Genomic DNA, 20,497 nt, shown 5'->3' with positions numbered 1-20,497 from the left:
AAATGTATTAATATCTTTATAAAATATAACGTTGTTTTTTTTTTTTTATTTTGAGAATAGTGATACAAACTTTTGCTGATGCAATGCGGATATATAACTGTCATAAAATCTTAATTGGTTTGGTAAATTTTAGAATTTAAGGATTTAATGTGTTGCATTCTTACTACTTCTAATTACGTTATTACTTCAATGAATTTGCTTATCTTACATTCTTACATGCTCGGGAATGCTTATGATTGTAGCTTTTACAGTGAACACAAATGATGAGAAAAGAGCAATAATTCGAGAATTAATCATGGCTAAGCAGATACTAAGTTATAAACCAATATTGAAATACATTTATCTGAAAATGCTGATATTCTTTTCCATTTCACTATTTTTAATATATATATATATATATACATACATACATATATATATACATACATACACACACACATACATATATATATATATATATATATATATATAAAATATACAATCTCATTGCAGCATTTGAAATGAGACCTCTGCAGCTGCATGTTTACCAGGGTTCTGCTTCCTCATGGCAGGCTGCTGTTGCAGGACATATCGCATGTATCCATTGAGAGGTCGTTTTGGAGGGCTGCTAGTCTGAGATGTCAGACATCTCACAGGGTTGGCGCTCACACCTTGGAGGACTCGGTTAAATCTAGCGCACATCAGACAAAAAGCAGGTATAGATGGCATCATAAAACTATTGCAATAAAGTAAGAGTAATCATTGGGGGTCAGCATAACTCACTCCTTAAAAACACCCAAATATCCAGAGTGGCAAATTCATCTATTGATTGACATATAAAATGAACTGTAAACCATTCTGTTAAGCCAAATATTTGATAACTCTTGACAATTTCAAAGTAGCGAAATATATGGTTCTCATGTGTTAAAATGCAAAAGTATAAAATTAAAAAAAACATTTAAACTATCTTTAAATACAACTTCAATAATTACAGGTTTTAAAAATAATAAGTTGCTAAGTTCCTGCTCATTTTCTTTAAACTTTTCACTGTTTCTGCTGACTCTTAAATGAACAGTGTCCTCTATAAGTCACTAATTTTTAAAAGTGCCTTACTGCTGGTTGATTACCCTTCAATCAATTTGAAAACACTCGACTGAATTAAGAATTTGCAGAAAAAACAAATACAAGCAGATAATTATCAGATTTCAGATTAATTTCAAAGCCAAAAAAGGCTTGTTTATTAGACTCTAGTAATTAAGTAAAAAAACCAAGGACAAAATAAAGTGCAACTTTTACCATGATAATGGTGAAAAAAAACTGAAAATAAGATGAAACGTGCTACATCTTTCAATCTGAATCATGAACTGCTGGCAGTGTTTATGTTGTTTTTTTATGTAGTTTTATTTCTCCATCGAATGTGTTTTTTGGAAATTAATACACTTGCTGCAGTTGAGCTGTTTATGTATCGCAGCAGTCCCTTTATTACGGGAGACAGTAACGTGGCGTTTTAATATTTCTGGGCATTTTATAATAAATTAAGTTTAAGGTAGTATTCTATTATTTACACTGTCGATTTTATTGCTCATAAAATTGCAAGGGACGTTTGTTTCATTGTGTACACCTTTGAGTAAAAGAGTAAAAACTAGTGACTTTGTCTTATTATTTGCAGAAAAACAAACAGTCCGCTAACCTCACGTAATACAATTGCGTGAGGTGGTAATAATGAAACTTTATACTTAACCTTAACTCAAGTTTTATATCCCATGTCCAGTCTGTGGGAATTTGTTAACAGCAAGCTGTGCTGTGACCGTTATCGGGGGAAGTTAGCTACCTCGCCAAGGTGCTCGCACAGGAGAAGAAAGTGAAGGACTTCGCCAGAGCAGTGACGCCCGCCGTCATGGAGCAGAACGGGGCCATGTCACAAGTAAGAAGCGTAAATAATGTTGCGAAAATGGACCTCAAACAGCCGTAGTGTCCCAAAACTAGTGGTACAAGCTCCGGCGTATTTCCTCCTCAGCGTCAAATTGCTGGAGCACCGAAAGGCGCCTTCTGCTTCCGCGGTGCATTGTGGGAAAATATTCTTCTTCACTTGTCATTGACAGACCAGCTTACAGCCGTGTTACTGCCACTTGGTGGGCTGGAAAGTGTTTTCTATCAAGCTGACCCCAATCATTTACATCAACCTATTTTTCTACCAGGGGGCAGTTTATGCATGAAAATGTTTTCACTGAGAGGCGCGGGGGTTCATATCATAAAAACCTTGCAAATTTGGCAATTACAATAGACAGAAGCCTGAGATCAGGAAGTCCTAATGAAAAAAATATAATTTGTACTAAGAAAGATTTTCTTGATTAACAAACATGCAGTAGAATGGGACAGGATCCAACAATTTGGTGATGTGATGAAAACGGAGAAGTGAAGTCTGAACAGAGAATCATCCACAACGGACAACTGGCAACTCTGACAACAATGGCGAACAACATTTGCAACAAAAAGAGGTAAGCAGAAGCCTGTTTTATCAAAGTTCTGCAATTGGAAATTATAACATTGTTTGTCACTGTATTACCAAGTGCCCTAGTTGGAAGCAGTCAAAATACAATAAAAAAAAAAAATCTATAAAAAGAGGTTAGAATATCATGGTGGTTAGAGTCCACCCAAAGAGTTAAAGTCCAGAGGGGGTTAGAGTCCCCCCGAAGAAAACGTTGATGGGAGAAGACCATAACAATAGTCCAGGACCAGTGAGAAGAAGACACCTACCACTGCACATTCCATTTTTTTATTATAAAAACACTGGGTCAGGAAAGCATAGTCAGTCAGACTTCATGAACTGACACACTTTGTTGGTTGCCAGGGAATAGAAGATCAGACCCGGAGCTCTGTGTGCTTTATTTTGAATGCTGAATTAAACACTGGCTTGAGTCTAAATATCTTCTTCTATTGCTTCATTGACAAATACGCAGGATCCACTCACACATAATGGCTTGGTAGAACGGGACAGGATCCAACTGTACCAAATAATCCGCGGATCGGTATTGGTCCAGGGACCGGAGGGTGATCTATATTACAACAAATGATCACTTGGGCTGAGGACTCATAGTCAAATAATCACATTCTTCTAGTTAGATGTAATGTTTTCAAAGATCAGGAATTGATATTTTAGGTGTTACCTGGATGCTTCAGATTGTGTTATTTTTGTTATTTGCTTGATAAAACCAATTGAAAATTCCGGCTCTCAAAGCTGCTGCTTGCATTGATTCAGGAGGCTCTCGCGATCGCCTGGTCATCAGTACAAGAAATACTGAGATTACTGCTAATACCAGCAAGCAGAGTCTGACAATGAAGAAAACAACGTTGATTGAAAGTGGGGTTATTTAACATTTACTTCGACAAGTGGATAATTAACTATTTTAATTAGGGGGAAGTTTAAAATGTTCGTAAGTCATTCTAATACTTCTGTATGGCTTAGTAAACACCCCACCCCGACTCCACCTCACCCCCTCCCCACTCCTGCAGCCAATTTGAAACCCTTGAATGCAAGAGAGTTCAGTGATGCAAAGTCTCTCACAAATCCACTGTTCATTCAATGTGGATGTTAGAGCTACTTAGAAGAGGGTCTGTCCAAGACAAGCCAAAGAATACTAGAAACAACTGTGAGTGTCTCGCTAATTACGACGACATAAATAATGTTTTCTCTCAGCACTGTTGCTGCATGCCAACATGCAGGCACACACACATGTGTACTTTAAATCAAAGCTTACATGATCCACGGACTTAAAATCATCCAGCGCCCTTTTCTGACCTGTAATCGGGTCACCTCTGAAAGTACCATCATATTTGTGATCATATTTGTGAATCGTCATTAAATGAGTCTATTGAAATAGCGTGTCCTGACTGGCTAGGAATTCTAGACCAGTCAGCAGAGTGCTCTCTGATTGGCTAACAACCTCTGGGCACAGCAGCGCTTCCTCGTTCCCTACAAATGGAGCTGTTGTTTTCAAACTAGAACTGCGGTGGGAAAATCTGACTTAGTCCGATCGTGGGGCCAAAATGTCACCCTGGAGCGGCCTCAGTTTTGCTCTGCTCGGTGTTCTGTGTCTCTGCGTCACGGCAAACCGTAAGTTTCCCTCTCTCGAACACCTAAAGCCGTTAGTTAGCGACAAAGCGCAGAGCAGAGCAGTGGGCGGACTGCTCAAACGCCTGCTCGGTAACCGGTCTACCGAGTTCATTGTGGTGGTCAACAGGAGTCTCGCTAACGACAGCCTGGACGTGTGCGAGCTTAGGTCCACCAGGAACAACAAGATTGTAGCCACCGGAAACACTGGCGTGTCTGTGGCATCTGGAGTTTACAACTACCTTAAGTATTTCTGCAACTGTCACGTTTCCTGGTCCGGTAATCAGCTGGATCTCCCTCGTCCGCTCCCAAGGCTATCCGGTGTCCTGCGCATCAGCACGCAGCACAGGTCAGTGACCCTCTGGTATAGAGCACCCCCAACTCACTTAAGCGTGTGCTATCATTATAAACTAGTAACACACCACAAATAAAAAACAAAACAAGTGGTGCTCCAATTAACAAAGAAGAGACAAGACTTTCTTTTAAAAGGTTCGGTTTACTTTGATTCTTTTGTAAACTTTTTATGATTTGGTCATTCTCATCTAGCAGATGTTTGTTCGGTTTGTTTTTTTTTTTTAATTTACATCACCATTTTCAACTGAAACAGCAGTCTCCGAAATACTCAGATCCTTAATGAAGAGTACTTAATTGCTTACGACTCAGTTACAAGTGGAAGTCTTGAATTGAAAATGTTCTCTTACTAAATGTACCCTATATATAGCTTTTATGTAGACAATTGTAGTCCTTTATTGTGTCACTATCTCAATTAAATCTAGCTGTTGTAGGCTCTAGAATGAGAATTACAAGATTTGTTTTACATGGTTAACATGATGGTTGTGATTCATGGAAAATTATTTGAATGAGAGCAATTACTCAACAACATTTTAACCCAACCAGTCTAACCTTATGGTGAGAAATGTAAGACAAGAAATATCAGCAGTTCCTGTAACCATGACCACATTAACAACAAGATCAGTGTTCATGAATGTGGAAGTCCTACAATAACTTTTTACTGATATCTAGTGGCTCAGAAGGCTTAAAATCCTCTAGTGGTAGTACTGCTCATAGCATTGCATACTGAGTGAATTAATAACTACAGGTATGTTGGTATTGCAACGGCCTACTACAAGTACTTGCCAGCCATCAATGCCAGCCATCCTCCATAATAAATAAATCAACATCCTGTCATTGAATTTTCAGGTAGCTCACATTAAATCTACATCTAACCAAACTTCAATGCCGCTGAAACCTGCTTCCCTGCTGGGTATTCAGAATCCAGAATTCCCTATGTTTTCTCTCAATGAGCTGAGCCTGAAAAGAGGCCACCTTATCCAGAGATTTTACTGAGACTGTGATGAACTATAGATGGGTCATCAGTCATCCTTGTAGAATATCAAGTACATAAATACTGATCCAGGAATTTATTTGACATTTAATGTATGTGTCATATGAAATAAGTCACTCAGATTTAGAGGCCTAAAAGCAGAAAGAATCATCAAATATAAATCAGAAGTATGTTTTTTTCTCATAAGAATAGCTTGCTTGCAAAATGTGTTATATTACCAAGTCAATCAAAAAAGAAAAGAGACTAGGTACATAAAACAAACCAAGTCAAGGTAGAAGTAGCTGGACTACTTCCAAGTTTATGGTGCAGAATGAAAATAGACTTCAGTCACATCAAAATTATTTTTTAACTTAATTCAAATTTAGGTTTATTTAAGGATTGTGTAAACTGACTTGAATTCACTGATCTGACAGACCTAATACGTTTCTTTCTACTTTCACAGTGTTAAAGATCTATCTGAGTAGTCAGATACTTTAGCTATAATATTTATAATTTCCTTTCTCTTTATTCATTTTTCTTTTGTTTTTCACCATCAGATTCACTTGATTTCGTTGGTGCAGTGGTTAGCGCGTCCGCCCCAGAGTCTGAAGGACCCTGGTTTGTTTCCCACAGGGGGCCTTTCTGTGTGGAGTTTGGATGTTCTCCCAATGTCCGTGTGGGTTTTCTCCGGTTTCCTCCCACAGTCTAAAAACATGCAGGAGGTTAAAGGGAATTACATTAAAAAAATGCCCAGATGTGATGGAGGGAGTGAATGGTTATTTGTCTCTATATGTGGCCCTGCAATCATTATAGCTGATTAAGGCCTGTGGATTGATCTTTACCACAAATTTTCAAGAAAAACATCTCAATACATTGTCTAACATTTCTTTATTTTTCTTTCTTGAACAAAGCGAAGATAATAAAAAGTACTTATTTTGTTTCTCATCTTGCATCCCTTTAATGTATATTGGCTTGCAGACTCCCTTATAGTTGAATTTATTGAGTTAAATTCAACTGACATTGGCAAAACATTTGGTGTTTTCCCACCCAAATCATACTGGTAAACACTGGACATCAGCCAACTTATCTGAGTTGTAGCCATAGACCTTCACTAGCTAGAGAGGGCATTGTCGTTTAAATTACACACGCGCGCGCACACACACACACACACACAAACATACACGCATGCTATCCAGTCTCATGAGTCAGAGAGGTTTTAATGAAACAACAATGCCTGTAAGTTCCCATACGGTCAAGCCATTCGGAAATGTGTGACATGATCAAATGTTAGAAGATACAGTGGTTTATCTAAGTTTTTTAATTCTATGATGGCAGTTTCTTGGGAACTCCCACCCCTTACTGCAGCACAGTACAGCAACATCAATGTGTGCATTACAAATGGAGCATTGTTGTGCATTACTTTTCATTGTTTACTGCATGCACTATGGACACTTGTGCAGCGGCTAAATCCATTTGAAGGACCCTTCCTCTTAATTATCCGTTGTGAATTAGACCCGCACCAGCTCATCCCAGTTATGTTATGTGCACGGACTGTAAAGTCATGCCAGGCATGGCTAAGCATTGCACAGTTTACGAAGTATAATCTTGGAGTTAAAGAGTAAAGATTAGAGGCTCCAGGCTTTTAGCAGCGGCAATTTCTTATCGCTTCAATAGATGGCATGCCATTTTTACCATTGTGTAGTTGCATCGACATGGTATTGCGAGGAGAGATAGCGAATATATTAGTTGAACGATGCTAAGGTTGGAACTGGAGTAGACCCAGAGGAAGACCAAAAAGAGGATTTATGGATGCAGTAACAGAGGACACGGAATTAGCTGGTTTGAGAGAATAAGGTACAGAGAATAGGGTTAGCTGTAGGAGGCTGATTCACTGTGGTGACCCCTGAAGAACCCCCCTCTTAATCCTCATGTCACTTATACATGTTTTCTTTTAAGCATCCTATGTTATGTGGCCACAAATGCAGCCTCAGGGTGGCACTGGCACGCACTGGCGGATACTACCCTCTCATCCACCGGGTTAAACCCCAACTTACAGGCACCGAGACAGGGGGCAATCAATTTGCCCACACCTGTCCGGTGCCTCTCACTTGGGGCAACTCCAGAATAAAAGAGTCCAGCCCTTCTTAAGAGGCCTGGTTCTAGACCCCACGCTGTGTGTCGAGGTTAGTCGGACTATATCTAGTCGGAATCTCTCAGCCTCGTGCGCCAGCTCGGGCTCCTTCCCCACCAGAGGTGACATTCCAGGTCCCAAAAGCCAGCTTCTGCAGCCGAGGATCGGGCCGCCAAGGTCCCCCACCCCGGCTATCGCCCGGCTCATACTGCACCCTGCCTCCTTGGCCCTTCCTGGGGAAGAGGGACCCATGTTGCTCCTTTGCGCTGTGGCCGGCCACGCCCGTGGATTAAGACCCGGCCACCAGGCGCTCGCCACCAAGCCCTGTCCCCGGGCCTGGCTCCAGGGGGGGCCATGGTGACCCATGGCCGTGCTAGGAAAAACTGGGTCAGATGATTTTCTTCTTTATGGGGGTATTCTGAGCCACACTTTGCCTGGTCTCTCACCTGGGGCCTGTTTGCCTTGGGTGACCCCTCCAGGGGCATAAAGCCCTGACAACATTGCTCCTTGGGTCACTGGGACACGCAAACCCCTCCTCTACGTTGGCAGGTCACGAAGGGTAATTGATTTTTATGTTGCATTTAATTTTACATCAATATGCAGTGTTTGTTCATTAGTTGTATTATCATTTGTGTTGATTTCAAGCAATTGCAAATGTGCTTTTTTTTAGAGTTTTGAGTGTTCATTCATTCATTCATTCATTCATTTATAACTGTGCAAATATTAATTAAAAAGTGCTCTGATTAGTTTTATTATTAGTTCAGAATATGAACAAACCATCTCAGTTCCCAAGAATTATAATACAGAAATTACACATATTGCCCCATTGACCCTGCATAAGCATGTTAAGCTTGCATTTTAAAGAATTCCGGTTGAGCTGGTTGAACCCGTGCATGGAACACTCACAAGTCAGTGTGGAAACACTTTAGTGAACTACAGATTGATGAAGTTAGACCAACTTTTGTTTCTGAAACTGGATATTACCATAATTTCCGTACTATAAGCCGCTACTTTTTCCATTGCAGCTTAAACAATGATGCGGCAAATTTATGAATATTTGTGGGGCTAATGAGCTTCAAAACATTTTAGCCCCATCACATCAGACCAATGAAATTACAGTGAAATTCTGAGGCTGTTCAATTCCAACACCAAAGAAGATGACTTTAATGGTTTTAGTGCGCAGTTGGAAGATGAAGATGGCGATCAACTGAAATAGAACAAAGCTTGGATGGAAAATGGATGGATGGACTTTTCCTTGTGTTATTTATTATTAATCTTCTTCATCAGCAGTGTTAGATGCACTGTTATGAAAAAGCATTTCCAGTATGTATTTGTTATTGTTATGTTTTTAATTAAAAGTAAAAAAAAATTTCTCTGTGTTAACTTGCGTGTTACAACATGGACACTGCGGCATATAGACAAGTGCCGCATATTTATACATATATTTATTCATTTATTTTTAGCTGGTACGGCTTATATTCTGGTATGCTCAATAGTCTGGAAATTACGGTACTATGAATCTAAAAACTGTGGTTAAAAAGCTAACTGAATCAAACCCTGCATTGCAAAAACAAAATACACCTTAAGGTACTGGGTCACTGCTACAGGCCATGAAACAGGATTAAATGTTTTAGGTGCATGAGTTTTGAATTGTTTAAAAAGCTTTCAATGTTTTTAAAGCTATTTGCATCTCCAGTTTGTGGTGCACTTTCATTAGCAGTCTTCCTCACCGTCATCATGGTTAATGTATTTAATTTCAGAGAGCCTAGTAGAGCAGTAGGTTGTGGAAGCCTTTGCTGTCGGGGCAGTACTATGTCTGAAAGAGGGGCAACATTGTCAAGGACTTGCAAATACCGCTAAGGATGAAGATATTGATCTTCCCAAATACTTTCACGTCACTGTGATCACAAAGTCGGAGAACCTTTTTACTGACAAAGTCAGTGGTGTAACTCAGGAACAAAGGGGTACATTTGAACATTTTATTGAATTCTTTCAGTCTTTAATGTTTATAATATCCTTCATGTTATTTTGTTAATATGTAGGTTTCGCTACTACCAGAATGTCTGCACTGCCAGCTATTCTTTTGTGTGGTGGGACTGGTCTAGATGGGAGAGAGAGATAGACTGGATGGCACTTAATGGGATCAATCTGCCATTAGCTTTCACTGGCCAAGAGACCCTTTGGCAAGAGGTAGGAGCATACCTGTCCACCATAAAACCATTTTAAACTTTAATGTATTTTCAATTATAAGCTCCTGAATACATGCAACTGTTACACCGTGTCAATAGGTTTACCGAGTTTTGGGTTTAAATCAGTCCGAAATTGAAGAGTTCTTCTCTGGCCCAGCATTTCTTGCCTGGAACCGAATGGGAAACATGAACAAGTTTGGTGGACCCCTGCCACAATCCTGGCATGTAAGCCAGCTAGTACTCCAAGTATGTCCATTTTACTACTTAAAGAGCCTCTAATTCAATGCTCTTGAATACGACACACTAAAGTACTTTAACCTGTAGCAATTTTCTTCAGGTTGGTCATATTCTCTAATACATTTTGAAAATATCTTGGATCTGTAATAGTTTCCATGGTTTATTTTATTTTTTTCTTTTGTAAATATTCAGAAGTTTAAGTGAAATACAATAGCAGCTAATTTTTCATATGCAGAATATAAAAATAGGCTGCTTTTGAATAGCCTTATAAAGATGTGGACAGCAGCACAATAAAAAGTTGAACCAACATTAACTCATATTCAAACAATAGACGAATGATAATATCCATATAGAGGAAATGTAACCTTTCTTCTCTTTTGTAGCTGAAAATCCTTGAGCGAATGAGATCATTTGGGATGATTCCAGTGCTTCCTGCTTTCTCGGGCAACATTCCCAAGGGATTGCTCAGGTAACACACAATGAGAATTGTTGACATTATGAAAATATAATGTGTATTACAATTATCGGAGTCTCAGTTACCCTTAAAGGAATGAAGAATTTGTCATAGGCTAAACAAATTTAATTAAGGTGAAAAAAAAAATTGAACGTTAAATTTGAAATTATATCATTTCTGTAACCAGACGAGACCAGATGTTTATGTCTGTTAATATATGTTATCTGGTTATATTGAGCTGGTACAATCAATGAATCTGAATTAATAGTCAATGAATATGTTGGTTGGTGTCTGCTCATATGGCAACTTGATTAGTGTTAATTTTTGACACCACAATCACAAATAGCTCGTTAAGCTCTTATTTTGATTTTTATCAAATGCAGGAAATGCTAAAGGTTCTTTTATTTGCATATAAAGTATGGATGTGAGATCCAATAACAAGTTTGTTTTTTTTACATATTTTGTTCTTTCTGTTGGTTATATTGTTCACACCCTTGTTCATTTTTTTCCTTTATCCTTTATCCTTAATGCTGCTGTAGCAAGTTATTTTTCCTGCTGAGGGATCATTAAAAAGTCTATCTTATCCAAAGTCGTCACTGGACACAATGCTGGATAAAAAACAAATACAATCAGAGTCGTTTATCTGTGATATGAGCACTAAGAACCGGGCAAAGGAAATAGCAGGACATCTGCAAGGACATCAAAACATAGTGGAGTTCACAGAATAGGTTTTTCAGCCAGTGATTATCAGCAATCCCAATCAAGAGAATAGAGTATCCCACATATGAGTAGCTCCTAATGAATTTAATGTGCAGTATCTCAATCACACTTTGTTTTCCTTTTTTGATGTGAAGCTGCCTGACATACCGTTTTCTGATCAAACTGGCACATTAAAACCATTTTGAGATACCAATTTGGTATGCAGTTATTTTGTCCCTGATTTCAATCTTTGATGCAGAGCCACTCATACCATATAAATCACCCACTGGAGAACAATGAAACCCCTTGAGGAAAAAAATTGAGACTTGACAAATGTTGTATAATTTGTTTGGATCATTTGTTGTATCATCCCAGGTGTGATGGAGAAATATTTAATGAATTCATCTACTATGGCTACATCAAATCTAATCTGTACAATCTGTCAGTATGTACACTTCATCCAGGTTAATGAGAAGAGAACACAGCGCGCATTGCTGGTTTTGCAACCATTTTCAAAACAACACCCGGAGGTTGTCCTCTGATGTTGTAGAGAAATAATTCCACTGCTGAAGTGAAAATCGTAAATGTGTGTTCCTTCAGACTGGGAATTGGTTGGAAGACAATCACAACTTCTTATGGGCCTAACAGTTTCATAGTATAGCATGTTCAAGTACTGCATACAGAAAGAAGTTGTACATGACTGGATTTTGGATCTTTATTGTGAATCTAGTATATATAGTATATAATCTAGTATATATGCGAGTCAACCAAAACTATACCATACCGGATCGGTCGCAAACCGGGTTAACAACGACCGCCATTGGTACTGATGACCTACAGGGTACTAATGGAAATTGGGCTACTGTGGGTCAAAGAACAAGAACAAGAAGAGGAGGAGGAGTGCGTGTTCGGGAGCAGAGAGAGAGGAGGAAAGGAAAGAGCCTGGGTCGAGAGTAGGGACTTTGAATATTGGGACTATGACAGGAAAAGGTAGAGAGTTGGTCGACATGATGCAGAGAAGGAAGGTGGATATACTGTGTGTCCAGGAGACCAAGTGGAAAGGTAGTAAGGCTAGAAGCTTAGGAGCAGGCTTTGAGTTATACTATCATGGTACTGACAAGAAGAGACATGGAGTAGGAGTTATCTTGAAGGAGTTTGTTAGGAACGTCCTAGAAGTGAAAAGAATGTCAGATAGACTTATGAGTCTGAAACTGAAAATTGAAGGTGTGATGCTCAATGTTGTTAGTGGCTATGCCTCACAGGTGGGATGTGAATCTGAAGAGAAGGAGAAGTTCTGGAATGAGTTAGATGAAGTGATGCAGAATATTCCCAGCAATGAGAGAGTGATAATTGGTGCAGACTTCAATGGACATGTTGGTGAAGGCAATAGAGGGGATGAAGAAGTGATGGACAGATTTGGTATCCAGGATAGGAATGCAGAGGGACAGATGGTGGTAGATTTTGCAAAAAGGATGGAAATGGCTGTAGTGAATACCTTTTTCCAGAAAAAACAGGAACATAGGGTAACTTATAAGAGCGGAGGTAGGAGCACGCAGGTAGACTACATCTTGTGTAGACGAGGTAACCGGAAAGAGATCAATGACTGCAAAGTAGTTGTAGGTGAGAGTGTAGCTGAAAAGGGAGGAGTGTTGCATGGTTTTCAGGGAGGAGTTGAGAAAGGGTCTGGGTGGTCAGGTGAGCTTCCAGATGATTGGACAACTACAGCTAGTGTTATCAGGGAGACAGGTAGAAGAGTACTTGGTGTGTCATCTAGAAGGAAAGTAGATAAGGAGACGTGGTGGTGGAATGAGGAAGTGCAGGAGTGTATACAGAGAAAGAGGTTAGCAAAGAAGAAGTGGGATACTGAGAGGACTGAAGAGAACAGACAGGAGTTCAGGGAGATGCGGCGAAAAGTAAAGATAGAGGTAGCAAAGGCAAAACAGAGGGCTTATGATGACTTGTATGCTCGGTTGGTAAGGAGGGTGAGAATGATCTATACAGGTTGGTGAAACAGAGAGATAAAGATGGAAAGGATGTACAACAGGTCCGGGTGATAAAGGACAGAGAGGGAAATGTATTGACAGATGCTAGAAGAGTGATGGGAAGATGGAAAGAGTACTTTGAAGAGTTGATGAATGTGGAAAATGAAAGAGAGGCAAGGGTAGAAGAGGGGACTATTGTAGACCACAAAGTAGCACAAATTAGTAAAAGTGAAGTGAGGAAGGCATTGAAGAGGATGAAGAGTGGAAAAGCAGTTGGTAGTAGTGGAAACTAGACTGAGCGCAGAAGTCAGCATCTGTGAACAGCAGTATGGCTTTATGCCTAGGAAGAGTACTACAGATGCAGTATTTGCATTGAGAATGCTAATAGAAAAGTACAGAGAAGGTCAGAGGGAGCTGCATTGTGTTTTTGTAGACCTAGAAAAGGCATATGACAGGGTGCCAAGAGAGGAGCTCTGGTATTGTATGAGGAAGTCTGGAGTGGCAGAGAAGTATGTTAGACTGGTGCAGGACATGTATGCGAGCTGTGAGACACTGGTACGGTGTGCTGTAGGGGTAACAGAGAAGTTCAAGGTGGAGGTGGGACTCCATCAGGGATCAGCTCTGAGCCCCTTCTTGTTCGCAATGGTGATGGATAGGCTGACGGATGAGGTTAGACAGGAATCCCCATGGACCATGATGTTTCTGGGATGACATTGTGATCTGTAGTGAGAGCAGACAACAGGTAGAGGAAAATCTAGAGAGGTGGAGGTATGCTCTTGAAAGGAGAGGAATGAAAGGTAGTCGCAGCAAGACAGAATATATGTGTGTGTGAATGAGAGGAACTCAGGTGGAACAGTGAGGCTACAGGGAGTGGAGATCAAGAAGGTGGAGGATTTCAGGTACTTAGGGTCAACAGTCCAGAGCAACGGAGAGTGTGGAAAAGAGGTGAAGAGACGGGTCCAAGCAGGTTGGAATGGGTGGAGAAAAGTGTCAGGGGTTCTATGTGATAGAAGACTTTCAGCCAGAATAAAAGGAAAGGTGTACAAGACAGTGGTGAGACCAGCGATGATGTATGGACTAGAAACTGTTACAATGACCAAAAGACAGCAGGCGGAACTAGAGGTTGCAGAGATGAAGATGCTGAGGTTCACTTTGGGAGTGACCAGGATGAATAGGATCAGGAATGGGTCTATCAGTGGAACAGCACATGTTAGATGTTTTGGAGAGAAGGTCAGAGAAGCCAGACTGAGATGGTTCGGTCATGGACAGAGGAGGGATAGTGAATATATTGGTAGACGGATGCTGGAATTGGAGCTGCCAGGCAAGAGGTCTCGAGGAAGACCAAAGAGAAGATTTATGGACGTAGTGAGAGATGATATGAAAGTAGTTGGTGTGAGAGAGGAAGATACAGAGAAAAGGGTTAGATGGAGAAAGTTGACTCGCTGTGGCGACCCCTGACGGGAAAAGCCAAAAGAAGAAGAAGAAGAAGAAGAAGAAGAAGAAGATTGTGAATCTAGTATATTTGTTGCTTCTTGGGTGGACTTTATTTTTTATTTTTTTTACAAATTCCAGCCCGCCTATCCAAAGTAATCAGGCATGCAACATATTTGTAATGACCTACAACATCCTCGTCTTCAAGTTGTGGTGACTGAGTGTACGTGTATTATTTCAGACAACTATTCTGGAGAGAAATGGCGAAGTATAGGTGTTGTTACGTAAAGATTTATTTGTGATCTATGTTTTCTATCTTTCAGATTGTATCCTCAAGCAAATGTTACAGTATTGGATCCTTGGTCTCACTTTAACTGCAGCTACTCGTGCTCCTACATTCTTGACCCCAGGGACCCACTATTTCACCAGATCGGTACCCTCTTTCTGTCCCAAGTTGTTAGACAATTTGGTACAGACCACATCTACAACACTGACACCTTCAACGAGTTGCATCCACCATCCTCTGACCCCACCTACCTTTCAGCAATTAGTCGCTCAGTCTTTGCTTCAATGACAGCTGGTGAGTGCCTATGTGTTTTGGGTAAAAGTTAACATTTTAAATGGTGTTTGTTAATTGTGTATTTGCCCTGTTTAACACTTGTACAAAAAAAGACCTCCTCAAGCGCCTGACTGACTTTTTTTTTTATTTGGTGGGGGTCAGCTCATTTAAAAAAAAAAAAATGCATTTGTTCCTCATTTATATTTCTTTTTTTCCCTCTAGTCGATCCTCTGGCAATTTGGCTTATGCAAGGATGGCTGTTCTTCAGTGACACTGAATTCTGGCAGCCAGCCCAAATTCAAGCCCTACTACATGGAGTACCCCTTGGACGAATGATTGTGTTGGACTTGTTTGCAGAGACTGAGCCAATTTACTCCTACACCAAATCCTTCTATGGACAGCCGTTCATCTGGTGCATGCTGCATAATTTTGGAGGCAATAGTGGTTTATTTGGCACAGTGGAGAGCATCAATTCCGGACCCTTCAAAGCCTTGCATTTTTCAAACACCACCATGGTTGGTGTAGGCATGACCCCCGAAGGTATAGAGCAAAATCCTGTGATATATGAATTAATGAGTGAGCTGGCTTGGCGTAAGGAACCTGTCAACTTGATCAAGTGGGTGTCACTGTATGCTATACGACGTTATGGTAGCACTCACGACAATTTGACCGCTGCATGGAAACTTCTGTTTTCCAGCATTTATAACTGCACCTTGCCACATTACAAAAATCACAACCACAGTCCATTGGTGCGTAGACCTTCTTTTCACATGAAAACAGACTTGTGGTATGACCCAGGTGACTTGTTTGAAGCTTGGAAACTGATTATTGAGGTGGCTCCATATCATATGTCCAAAGAGACCTTCCGATATGATCTTGTAGATGTTACTCGGCAGGTCTTAGAAGTTTTGACAATCTCATTTTATCAGGATATTGTAGATGCCTTCCATAGTCACAAATTGCCAGAGCTCTTAACTGCAGGTGGGGTCCTGGTGTATGACCTTTTGCCAGAGCTCAATCATTTGCTTAACAGCGAGCCCAACTTTTTGTTGGGGCTATGGCTGGAACGGGCCAAATCCTTTGCAGTGGATGAGAAGGAGGCACAGCTCTATGACATGAATGCTAGAAATCAGATAACTTTATGGGGTCCAAGTGGTGAGATCCTGGACTATGCCAACAAACAATGGGGTGGTCTCATAGAGGACTACTATGCACAGCGATGGGCCTTGTTTGTCCAAACTCTTGTGGAATGTCTAGACAGTGGATTGCCTTTTAATTCTGACACATTTATCAAGGCATCTTTCCAAATAGAGAGGGGATTCATTTACAACGGCCGAAAGTACCCTATCAAACCTCAGGGAAAAACGTATGAGATTGCCCGCAGAATCTTTTTAAAGTACTACCCACAGGCCTTAAAAAGACTATAGTCAGCAGAGACAAAATTTTTGAAAGATTTTCAGTAAAAGGAATTTCTTCCTCCACTCTCAATCTACTGTGGATGTTCCAAAAATTATGACAAAGATGTGTACGTTTCAAGTGAGAATGGGGAAAGTAATCCACACTGCGGAGGTTAAAAAAAAGGGTTCTACATCGAAAGTGCACATGGATTAAAAATAATGCTTTATCAATATAAATCATAGAGAATGAAGATGTTTTGGCATTTCACAGGAACCTTATTGAACATGTTTCTTTTTAAACAGAAATGTCACTTGTGCATCTGTTTTCAATATTTTTTATGGAGAAGATGCTGAATCAATCAATCCTAACATGTTAAGAAACTGGTAAAACAAACAGGAGCTTTATGATAAATGATTGAAAGCTATATTTGTGGCAGCCTGAAGTCTAATGCTGTTTTATTTTGGTTTGGTTTGGTCTCTCTAAGTCAGAATCTATTCAGATCCAGTATGTTTATCAAACTGGGCTCCATGTCCAGCATCACAAAGAATCTTGCTTTCCTAGTTGATTTTGAAAGTTCAACAATCTAAATTGATTGAGTTAGGTTAGAAACGTACAATAAAAGAACATCTACTTTTTTGAGTTAAAGATGCCTCATGAGGATAGTAAGTCAGGGAAGTGGGTTTAATAAGCTGTTAATAGTCTTTTTTCTGGAAATGTTTCATACTGTGACATGAATTCAGTGTCTTCTCACACTTATATGCAGTCGGTTTGCGGGAGCAGTGGGGCCTAGTTCTCCCTCTCCCCTGCTACATGGTCCAGCTCCTCTAGGGGGACTCCAGGGCATTCCCATGCCAGCCTGCAGACAGTCTCTCCAGCGTGTCCTAAGTCTTCCCCATGGCCTCCTTACCTCTCCCGAGAGGTGTCCGGGAGGCATCCTGACCAGATGCCCAAGCCACCTCATCTGACTACTCCATGCGGAGGGATGCCTGTCAAATGCCTTCTCCAGATCCAAAAAACACATGTAGACTGGTTAGGCAAACTCCCATGCCCCCTCAAGGAGCCTGCCGAAGGTATAGCACTGGCCTACTGTTCCATGACCAGGACGAAAACCACACTGCTCCTCCTGGATCCGAGGTTCAACGACCCGGCGGCCCCTCTTCTCCAGCACCACTTAGGGAGGCTGAGGAGTGAGGAGTGTGATACCCCTGTACTTATGTTTGGGTCTGCCAGGTCTGACCGGTATCCTCCCCCACTATTGGAGCCAGCTCACGACCAGGTGGTGATCAGTTGACAGCTTCCCCCCTCTCTTCACCCCGAGTGTCCAGGACATTCAGCCACAAGTCCAATGACACAACCACAAGGTTGATCAAAGAACTGTGACCTAGGGTGTGTTGGTGCACTTCTGGACACCATTATGCCTGAACATGGTGTTTGTTATGGACAATCCATGACGAGCACAGAGGTCCAATCACAAGACTCCGCTCGGGAGTCGTTCCAGCCGATCATGCCATTCCAAGTCGCACTGACATTGCCCTCGTGAGCATTGAAGTCTACCAGTAGGACGAGGGAGTAGGAACGCTCTCGAGCAGCCCCTCTAGGGACCCCAAGATGGGTGGGTAAACTGAAATGTTGTTGGGTGCATAGCCACAAACATCTATCAGAACCAATCCCCCCACCTGAAGGTGGAGGGAGGCTACCTTCTCATCCACTGGATTGAACCCCAACATACAGGCGTCGAGTCAGAGGAAATCAATATGCTGACAACTGCCAAGCGCCTCTCTCCAGGGGCAACTCCAGAGTAAAAAGAGTCCAGCGCCTCTCGATAAGCCTGGTTCCAGACCTGCTGCTGTGCACCAAGGTGAGCCTGATTATATCTAGTCAGAATCTCTCTGCCTCACACATAAGCTTGGACTCCTTCCCCACCAGACAGGTGACATTCCATGTCCCAAGAGCCAGCTTCTGCTGCTGAGGATCGGACTGCCAATGTCCCCAGCTCTGGCCACCGCCCGGTTTGCATTGCACCAGACCCCCATGGCCCTCCTGTGGGTGGTGAGCCCAGGGTCAGTCCTTCAGGCTGTGCCCGGCTGAGCCCCATAGGGGAAGGCCCAGCAACCAGGTGCTCGCCATCGAGTTCCACCCCGGGCCTAGCTCCCGACCTTCACCCCGGTGTCCAGCGTCTGGGCATGGGAAGACTTGATCCAATGTTTTTCTTCTTCATGGGGGTTTTCTGTGGCATAGCTATATAAACATTCAGGGTAACATTCAGTATGTTTGAGAATGGTTTAAGTACGGTTACTTAGTCCCACCTTACTACACCAAGTGAGAAAAATACCCAAGGGCTTCCCATCCCTATATCCTCGTTGCCATTTAAACATGTGTTTAATGAGATCTGCTCCTTAATGCTAGGGGCATTATGTTTTACATTTTTAGCCTGAAAACTTCAGCTTCATCAAAACAAACTTAATTATGAATAATGTTAACTGCAGTTCTATACTATTAAGCAGTTGGTAACTCGAATTCCAGTTCTATTTTGAGTTCAGAGCATTTATAATTTTCAAATTGGACATCTTACACCCCCCTGAAAATGAACAGTAAACCAGTTTACAGTTGAACTAATTGCCACAACTGGACAACATCATACTACTACCACTACTACAACTTACAGTCGTAGTAATTTACACTACCAAGTTAATATTGTATAAGGCTCTTATCAATATCTTTTCACATGCATCAGTTAAAACATCATTGCAGGGGTCTTGTCAGTTGCCGCTTTAGCTCTATTGGTTTCACAGCTTCATTTTCCTGTATGTGACAACACAAGACACATTTTGGTTTTCCACTTTGGTCATTGCAGTACTAACAGTTTTTAAATATAGCAAACAGTACACTGATCATGAACAAGCTGAAATAAATTAAAGAAAAAAAAAATTACTAAATAATATATTGCGGCAGAGAGCATAAGAACAGAAAGACACTCCTTCTTGAAATTAATGTGAAAGCTCCTCACTACATTTGTTTGAAAGTGATAGATGTTGACCACCTGCTTTAACGTCAAGCAAACAGACTTATTTTACCCATCTGTGTGTTATAGGTCTCACAGCCAAGTTGAACACTAAAAACGTTATTAGAGGATCATAATAGTTTTGTCTGTATAAAGACAGAGCATACTATAATTCTGCATCAGAAATCTTTCTTTCCTCAATTGGATCCATTTATTTAGTATTGTGTATTGGGTAATTAGATACTTTTATATTTGTAATGTTGGAGAGAACTAAACTTACAAAAGCTTCAAGTCTAAGATAGCTCTGTGCTCACTCTTGAGGAAAAACTCATAGCAAATATTCCCAAACATTGACTCCTTTAATCTGACTGTTTGACATTTGTATCTGTAAACCATCTGTATGAATGAGACCAAGACCACTTATTTTATCCCTGTTGGATCAATGCTAATTAGATGATGTGCCTTTTTCTTTGTATTAATTTCTGTAAGCAGAATCAGACCGAGTAGGCTAGTAGAACAGTTACCAAACAATCCCTTTGGTTTTGCTCCTTCATAACAATTTTCTACTTCATTTACAATTTTGCGCTTGCACCGCCACTGAAACTGCATTGTTACACATGAGATTTGTTTGATTATGCCAACACACTAGCACACTATAACCACACATGGATCTTTTACTGATAAACCCCATTTGTCTCGAAGGGACCAATTTTTATATGAAATTAAATTCAATCATCACCCTGAAATCTATTTTTATGGGTCACTTAGTTAAGTTCCCTTTGCATTTCGATACATTTGCATATTTTAGTTTCCCTTCACAGTTTTTTTTCTGGTAATTTAGAAGCTGCTTCACCTGCCACCCTTTGATGTGATGGTATTTTTTTTTATTGTATAAATGCTATTTTTGTATTTTGATGAATGGAAATGTGAAACTTAAACTCAGGCATGTCATAAAAGTCGTCAGGCTCTGTGACTAATAAAGGGATTTTATTTCTTATTGCT

General features: G+C 40.7%; 2 protein-coding genes across 5 annotated transcripts in view; one reads left to right on the top strand and one right to left on the bottom strand.

The window, feature by feature from the left end:
* Window positions 1-4,406, bottom strand: part of tfam (transcription factor A, mitochondrial) — a 12,548-nt gene extending 8,142 nt beyond the window's left edge. The window contains exons 1-2 of one of the 2 annotated variants that reach the window (XM_086140582.1): window positions 4,333-4,406; window positions 528-670 (exon numbers count right to left, since the gene is read on the bottom strand). In XM_086140582.1, the coding sequence (XP_085996708.1) occupies window positions 528-576 (49 nt within the window). In that variant the 5' untranslated portion in view covers window positions 577-670; window positions 4,333-4,406. Of the gene's footprint in view, window positions 1-527; window positions 671-1,810; window positions 2,037-4,332 lie in introns of those variants that run through there. The other variant, XM_086140581.1, reaches the window with a different exon arrangement.
* Window positions 3,959-20,497, top strand: naglu (N-acetylglucosaminidase, alpha). 3 transcript variants are annotated; one of them, XR_015104295.1, is made up of 7 exons: window positions 3,959-4,439; window positions 9,588-9,735; window positions 9,834-9,980; window positions 10,355-10,440; window positions 14,861-15,117; window positions 15,319-18,352; window positions 18,425-20,497. XR_015104295.1 is itself a non-coding variant. In XM_086140575.1 (6 exons), exons 1-6 carry the CDS (start codon window positions 4,027-4,029, stop codon window positions 16,521-16,523), a joined length of 2,256 nt encoding a protein of 751 aa, XP_085996701.1. In that variant the 5' UTR covers window positions 3,959-4,026; the 3' UTR covers window positions 16,524-20,497. The 3 variants fall into 3 exon arrangements, 1 of the variants encoding a protein (XP_085996701.1); XR_015104294.1 differs by having other exon boundaries at window positions 18,421-20,497; XM_086140575.1 differs by having other exon boundaries at window positions 15,319-20,497.

The sequence above is a fragment of the Fistularia commersonii genome, chromosome 33 (assembly GCF_037954325.1).
Source record: "Fistularia commersonii isolate RoL2024-O1a breed Wild chromosome 33, RoL_Fcom_v1.0, whole genome shotgun sequence".
NCBI lineage: Eukaryota > Metazoa > Chordata > Actinopteri > Syngnathiformes > Fistulariidae > Fistularia > Fistularia commersonii.
Note: the sequence above shows the minus strand (reverse complement) of the source record. Positions and strands in the feature narration are given on the sequence as shown.

Bases quoted from the DNA above. Each gene is read 5' to 3' on its own strand.
- naglu (XM_086140575.1), top strand. From the start codon at position 4,027: ATGTCACCCTGGAGCGGCCTCAGTTTTGCTCTGCTCGGTGTTCTGTGT. The intron at 10,441-14,860 runs GTAACACACAAT...TCTATCTTTCAG, and splicing joins ATTCCCAAGGGATTGCTCAG to ATTGTATCCTCAAGCAAATG. The intron at 15,118-15,318 runs GTGAGTGCCTAT...TTTTCCCTCTAG, and splicing joins CTTTGCTTCAATGACAGCTG to TCGATCCTCTGGCAATTTGG.